At 37.3% G+C, this 7,552-nt stretch overlaps 1 protein-coding gene across 2 annotated transcripts in view; it reads left to right on the top strand.

The window, feature by feature from the left end:
* The window catches only part of snx2 (sorting nexin 2), a 28,102-nt gene extending 21,148 nt beyond the window's left edge, over positions 1–6,954 (top strand). Inside the window, exons 13-16 of one of the 2 annotated variants that reach the window (XM_034871193.1) lie at positions 1,647–1,658; positions 3,739–3,819; positions 3,998–4,069; positions 4,890–6,954. In XM_034871193.1, the coding sequence (XP_034727084.1) occupies positions 1,647–1,658; positions 3,739–3,819; positions 3,998–4,069; positions 4,890–4,940 (216 nt within the window). In that variant the 3' untranslated portion in view covers positions 4,941–6,954. The remainder of the gene's footprint in view (positions 1–1,646; positions 1,659–3,738; positions 3,820–3,997; positions 4,070–4,889) is intronic. The other variant, XM_034871194.1, reaches the window with a different exon arrangement.
* Positions 6,955–7,552: the final 598 nt, after the last annotated feature.

The following is a 7,552-nucleotide window of genomic DNA, read 5'->3' as shown; positions in this document are numbered from 1 at the left end:
CCCCAGGTATAAGTTGTCAATTGATCAACTGATATAGTATAAAAGGAGTCATGAAGTATAACTGTAGTTCTGATGTGCAGAACAACCTTCAGTCTGTCATCTTGCCTCTCACAGATATGGGTAGAAATTGTAGCTCAGACAACAACTGCGATGTAAACAGAAGTTTTGAATTTAATATTACTTTAATTAAATGCTGTTAAACACATTGTTTAAGGGCTGCATTGACAAATAGACAAAAAGAACTGGACCTCACTGCCCTCTATTTAAAGGACTCTGTACTATCAGGAAAGATCACGACTCACAGTTTGGTATAAAATACAAGATCATCGTGTTTTGTACACAGTAGTTGAGTTTTATTATATTGAGGTGCATATATAATGTCAGTGTTAGCTAAAATCGTTCTGCACCTTATCATTTCACACGTTTACACAGTCAGTGATGTAGGACTCAGTGGTGCGTTCAGAGTCTCTGCTGTCAGAGGATTAACCCACACTGCCCCCTCTGGGCCCTAAACAGGAACAACAACCAGAGGTAGAAACACACTGCTGCTGGATATCTGCTGCTGTCTTTTATTTGTTTGTATTATAAGGATCCCCATTAGCTGTTGCCTAGACAACCAGCTGAAAAAAGTGAAATGAAGTAAAAAGTACAGTAAGATGGAAAAAGCAATAACACACCAAGCAAAACAGAGAAATATCTAAATATCTAATATCCTTTAAATAAAATAATATACTACAGTATATGTTACAGTATACTGCATGGCTAGCATTAAGTTAGCTCACATATACAGTCAAAGAAGAAAATTTAATATTTTTAGCAACACAAATAAGTTTTAACAAATTAAAACAAACTAAAACTCATGATAAATAATTTAAGTGAAAGGAAAGTTAAACTTAAATGCAAAAGGACGTCGTTTTGTTCTGAGAATGGAGTTTTTCTCCAGAGGTTTTTGCTCAGAAGGCAACGTAAGGCTTTATTATCAGCTCTTGTGGCTTTACCGATCAGACAGACGCAGATCTCCTCCAGCAGCTTGTTTACAGTAACCCAGAGCCACAGGCATGTCTTTTCCACCAAGGCACTTCTGGTGCTGGTTCAGAGTCAGAGCCAAATATCCAACCGCTTCTTTGCTTTTCCACACAAACAAACCTGGCCCTGGGCCAAGAACACGGGTTCCAACTCAGGACCAACTAAGCGCTGGTCTAGAGATAAGAACCGGTTACGTCAGGTGCTGGGGGCGGGGTTATCATGACGTCCCAAAACAAAAACTTCTGGCTGCCATTTTTAAAACACCGGTCAGCTGTTAACCATAGAGAGCTGTTAATGTTAGCTTCGGACATGGATGGGAAACCAGAACAACCTCGGTCTGTGGAGGTAACCAACTGTCTGCTGGCTCTCAGGCTGTGGAACATCTAGCTGGTTCTTAGCTGAACCAGCACCAAACTGGCACCAGCCCAGAACCAGCACCTGGTCAGCCTTGGTGGAAAAGACATAAGGGAGGACTTTCATTTTGGTCGGGGGTTTGGTTTTTCCTCGGTGCTTTGCTCATGTCTTTTGATCTTCCTCTATGATTTTGGAAGCTCTGAACATTTTTCCCCTGCCTCATTAAATTTTGTTGCATTTTCCCTGCCATGCCTTCCTTCAACCAGGAGATTGAGGAGGTAGGACCTGCCCCGTCTGTCTGTCTCTGTCTCTGTCTGTCTGTAGCTCTGTGTCCACCTGCCAGCCTGCTTCACACCTTTTAGTTGCCTCATTTCCCTTTCAGTTATCACCGTTTAGTTGAACATTCGTTTAGTTGAAAATTCTCATGGTAATGTTATTTTTTCTGTTCAGTTTTTGATGTTCACAGAGTCACATGAAGTAGTTTGTCAGCTTAGGTCACATTTTCTCAAATAGTCCTTTTTGGAATTTCCCCACTGGGGATTAATGAACAGTATAAATTATTGAGTTGTTAACTTCATGGAAGTGTCTTTCTGAACGTTATGGTTCAAAATGTTCATTTGGGGTCAGCATTTTAACTCAAAACTTCAAATCAAATACCAGACAAACCCTTTCATGTGACGGAAGAGATCACGTAGTCCAACAAAGTGTTGACTTACAGAGCATTGTTACGTAGTCCGATCCATGATATAACCAGCTAATTATATACCAGCATTATTTCAGCCTTTAAGACTCATTTAACAGCCGGTTGTTGTGTGAGTTTGGTAATTATTCATAACTTCAATTGATAAACTTCATCTAAGTATCACCAATTTACTGCTAGTTGATTACAGGGATTGAAATACATGCAAGACTAGTTTATTTAATCATTTCAAAGTTAATGCTGGTCTGAGTCCCCAGAATAAAAGCACTTAATAACAATTATGTCAATTTAACCAGTTTATTATTTCAAAAAAATAGTTAAAAGGATACAGTCACCTAACGAACATCTTAAAAAATATTGCAGCTGTTTGCCGGGGAGTTGTTGTTTGTTCAATACTTTATGTGAAGACATTTTGAAAAGCTTTTTTTAGGATCTATTCAATGTTAAAATAATGTCCCTCATTGGGTCTCATTCAACTCACAGTTAAAGCAGCTTTTTCAAACTAAATGATAATTTTTTCAACCGGATTTGCTGCAGTTGTAAAGATACAAAATGACAATATTTTTGAATACATATATTCACAATTTAAATCGGTACTATGGCATGATCTAATTTTTACCTTTCCACATATATAACCCTTGTGTTGTCCTCGGGTTAAATGAGACCCGTTTTCTACTTTTTGTTATATCAGAAATATGGGATAATTTTAAGCAAATTGTCCCAAAATAACATGGATAAACGGATGATCTTTTGCAGGTAATGTATTTATTACTTTCATTGAATTCTGGGTGTTTTCTTCCATTTTATAGCATTTGAAAAACATGTTTAAATTGCATTAAACCAAACTCCATCCACTCAACATCCTCTGTGCTTAACTATAAGTCAAAGTGTCTTCATCTGTCTTCATTTCATGTCTTTATCTGTTCTATCTCTGAAATTTTGGCCTAAAATCCCAGGAAAAAAAATAATCAAAAAATAGGTTAATTTCATAAACATTAGGTCCATTGACCATGAATTTGTAAAAGTGTTGAAGAAAAACAAGTTTTGGGTCATTTTTGACCCAAAAGGACAACAAGTTCATGGTGGACGGGAAGACAACACAAGGGTTAAATGTGGATCTTTAAACGCTAGGTTTTACTTTGCCCTTCAAATTCAGTCTCCTTAATTAATTGAGCTCCTGGAGGAAAACATTTTCGACATAGTCTTTTTTTGAATTGGCAACACAACTAGACTGATATATCGTCAATATTAGTTAGGTTCGGGGTCATTTAGAAACGGTGCCAACATAAAAAAAAGTTTGTCCACCAGAAACCATCCACATCAACAAGTAGGTCTTCCAACCGTAAAGTGTCCTGCTTTGTCCACATTAGATAAGAAAACAAACAATCCCAGAAATCCATATTCAGGGTGTTTATGTTGTAAAAATCTGCCAGTCTATTGTTATCTGGTTATTGCAAAACTCTCAAATATCGATATCCGTGTCAGCCCTGACAATCTAGTAATCAGAGTCACACAGTGTGGACAGTTTGTTGTTGTTTTGTTGTTGCAGTTTGGTTAACCTGACACCATCTGTACCGATGTTCTCTGTGATCAGCTGTTCTTCTAGCCAACAAGGTTCCTCGTCTGAAATTCCAAATGTCTTCCTTTGTGTGTTTCAGCTGGAGGGGAAGGTCGAGCAGGGAGAGAGGGAATTTGAACAAATCTCAAAAACTATACGCAAAGAAGTCAGCAGGTTTGAGGTGAGGAGATCTGATGGATGGATGGATGAATAAAGAGGGGAATGACTGAGAGAATGATCTTTCTAATACATGGTTTGGTAAATTATGGAATGAATGTTATTCGGTTTGTTTGAGCTACATCGTGAAGTTACCTGTATGATCAAAAATGTGTGAATTTCTTTTCCTTTTTTTCCAACAGAAAGAGAGAGTGAAGGACTTTAAAACGATCATTATCAAATACCTGGAGTCACTGGTTCAAACACAACAGCAGGTGAAGACAAAGATTTTTTTATTTATTATTAATATTATTTTATTGAAAATACTGTTGCATATAGTTTGCATAATGATTCAATATATGATGTGAAAATGATGCTGATGTGAAATGTCATACTTGACACAGATGACTCAAATATACGGAAGACTTTGGCTGCCAATATTCAAATTTAAATTAATTTAATTGAAATGTAACTTTGCCTTCACGTGCGCAAGATGTATCAATAGAGAAAAATGTAATGATTAAACATCAATGAATATATAAAAAATCCTAATGGCAGGATTTTTTTAGGCCACTTTAATTTAATTTTTTTAGATTAAATAATCATGTAGAGCAAAATTCAGAGTGAATACCAAATAGTAATAGTAATGTTATACATGCTTTTTTTATTTGTGAGCCTTATCAAAGACTAACTTCTAGTGCCTTGGTTTGGACAATGGGCAACAAATGAGAAATTATTCAAATGCTGAATTTAAATTTAAATACGGCCCATATTTACATGCAATTTCATTTTTATTAGAAGGAGTGCTTCTTTGCTTATTACACTTAAAATTGTTTGTAAATTATGTTTTTGGCAGTAATTTTGCATTAACACAAGCATTTTAATTGGATTTAAAAATCTGAAAAATATCATCATATGCACACAAAATTCCACTTGATGTAAGTATTTTATGTTCGTAGGCGGCCACAGACTTCATTAACGTGTAAATTACAAAATATAATATGTTTTACACTACACCTTTTTACTTTTAGATAGAACCAGAAATCGTTTGTGGCACATTAATAACAGGTGAATCTTTTTCTTTTTCTCTCACAGCTGATAAAATACTGGGATGCCTTCTTACCCGAGGCCAAGGCCATCTCATAGAGTTCACACAAACACAACAGACAGTCCTGACTGGCTCCCGTCACACTACACTACCAATAATGCACCGGTCCTCCTCCTCCTCCTCCTCCTCCTCTTATCCCCGGAGTGAAGAAGAGAAGTGAAGACAGCGATTCAGCTCTAAGGGATTTTTCTGCAGTTAAAAGAATCAACATCAAAACTCTCTTGAATTTACACTTCTTCATTTTTTTATTCCTTTTTTTTTCTTTGCTGAAATCGGTGTTGCGTTCAAGTCCTAGTAATTGTTCTCTTAATTGATGCTTTTTCAATAATACTGTAATGTTCACAACAGTCTTCTCGCACACTTCTCATACTATCTCCTTGTAAGTGTTGTCAGAATTCAGCAACATTCAAAGTCTGAGTTCCTGGATGGGATTTTGTTTATATAAACATTAAACCTGCAACGTTATTTTTAAGCCTGAAGCTCATATTTCCATATGAAATGAACGCAGCATGACTTATGACTCTGGTGATGGCTTTCCTCTCCAAACAGATTCTAACACGGTGTCTGTTTTTACAACTTAGAGGCACCTTGTTCTTTTTTTTTTTTTCACCAGACACGAGTGGAATGGGTGAGTGGAGATGTGGGTGGAGCCGTGGGTGGAGGAGTCTCACTCTGTGATTTATTTTTAATGATTAACCTCTCTGTTCCTCAACAAAGACTCATATCCACATTCTAAGGTAAAGACAAGGAACCCTTTGACTTTTTATTTCAGCTCCGTGTCTCTGTGTTTGTAGCTAGGAATGTGAAAATGTTTATCCGTATTTTATCCATCAGTAACATTAACGTTATAGCATTTGTATCCAGCCTTATTAGTTGTTATGCTACCATCAGCAGGTAAACATGGGAACCACTAACACTTCCAAAACAAACCTTTAAGTTTGACCATCGGAGGTTTTTGTTTTAGAATTTGGAACGCGAGCTGTGAAACTGATCTGGAGTCAGTGATGAAGGACAACTGCATCCTCTTTGTTATTGTGTGTCTTGTACTTTCTGTCACCTCACTCACTTCCCCCTAACTTCTTTTTAAAACAAGAGCCCCTATATTTGTTGCTGTATGATCGCAAGTGAAGGCAACATTTCCTTGTTTTCTGCCCTCTTGGAACCGATGAGAGCAGAGGAGGAAGAATCTCGCTCCTGTTTAGTTGTCTCGTGAACATTGACAAACTCAAAAGTAACTTTTTTTACATTTGTGAGTTAACGCGGTTTGAAATGTATCAAAGGATGGAGAGTTTGCCTTAAAAGCACTGCCCCCCTTTCAACTTGAATTGATATCAGCCTGTGTTTGGAAAACACCAAACCAAATCCAATCTAGGTCTGAGCACCCAAACCAGCGCCCAAGATGCATTTCAGATTTATCAACCTTTGCAGGACAAATGATGTTCTTGTTAGCATCTATGGGTTTCCACTGCAGATGAAGGATTTCCTGTTCAAAGAGACTGAACTGGAGCCAGAAGTGAGAGTGTTGGAGTATTTTTAAGTGTGGAGGAAGTGAGTGATTGTCGGGTGACAGTGTGTGTGTCCGTCCAGACGGGTTCTCTTCCTATTGATCAGTGTGAAGGTTGCAGTTGGAAATATTGAACTGCTCATTTCTTTCTTGATTTTTATTTTGTTGGATTTACAGCACACTTCATTATCAGAATCACATCTGACACCCTGAATCTATCAGAGAAGCTACAAATCTCTTATTAAAGTTGAAATCAAGATTTCGTTCATCCTCATCCCCCCCACTACTCCGTAATTGTAAATCATAAAAACACTGTAATGATTGCTACATTTTTGTATTTTACTCCGTTTTACTCCACCTTTTCTTACCGCCTAAATGATGTGTAATGGTTGAGAACGTTTAGTTGATTTTATTTTTTGTTGTTTTCACAAATGAAATGAGAAAATCTTTAATTGAGCAGATTTTTTTCTTGGTTTTGTCATGGCATCCCTGCGGCGCTGCAGAGCAGACGTTTAAGAACTTTAATTACAATAAAGGAATGTATCTCATCTGTGGTTGGACTGGGTTTTAATCATTCAACATTATTTTGAATGCAGTGTTAGATGTTATTTCCTTAAGGCTTAAAATGAAAAGTCATGAAACCAAATGTTATTCCCTTACTTTTAAATGTCACAAGATAAGTTATAAATAATTTGCAACAGCAACTTAAATCCCCAAAACAGAAGTTATTATCATGTGCTCACAAGATGTTAAAACATAATTTGTTCACACAAATCTTTTTTCTCCACAAGATAAAAAGGTTTTCAGGATAAAGTACTCATCTGTATTTTTTGGCTCGTTTGTGCAAAACAAATGTTGTTCTGTCCATATTTAATGCTCACTACTGATGTACAGAGGTGTTCAAGGAGCATAGTTACCCTCATGACACGCACAACCTTGGGCAGCCAATCCTGAGCTGCGTACCTTTCCTGTCACCTGTCCTCGGGCACGGTACTCGCCTGTGTGTGTGTGTGAGCAGTGAGGCTCTCAAGGAGTTGGACAGTTAGAACCTAAAGTGATAATGCAGAGACTGGAAAAGATTTACACAGACTGCCTGGAGGCTTCTGCTCTGCATATACCACACACACACACACACACACACATACA

This window comes from Etheostoma cragini, chromosome 5, assembly GCF_013103735.1.
Source record: "Etheostoma cragini isolate CJK2018 chromosome 5, CSU_Ecrag_1.0, whole genome shotgun sequence".
In the NCBI taxonomy this organism is placed as follows: domain Eukaryota; kingdom Metazoa; phylum Chordata; class Actinopteri; order Perciformes; family Percidae; genus Etheostoma; species Etheostoma cragini.
The sequence above is the reverse complement of the archived record's forward strand: the minus strand, read 5'-3'. Positions and strand labels throughout refer to the sequence as shown.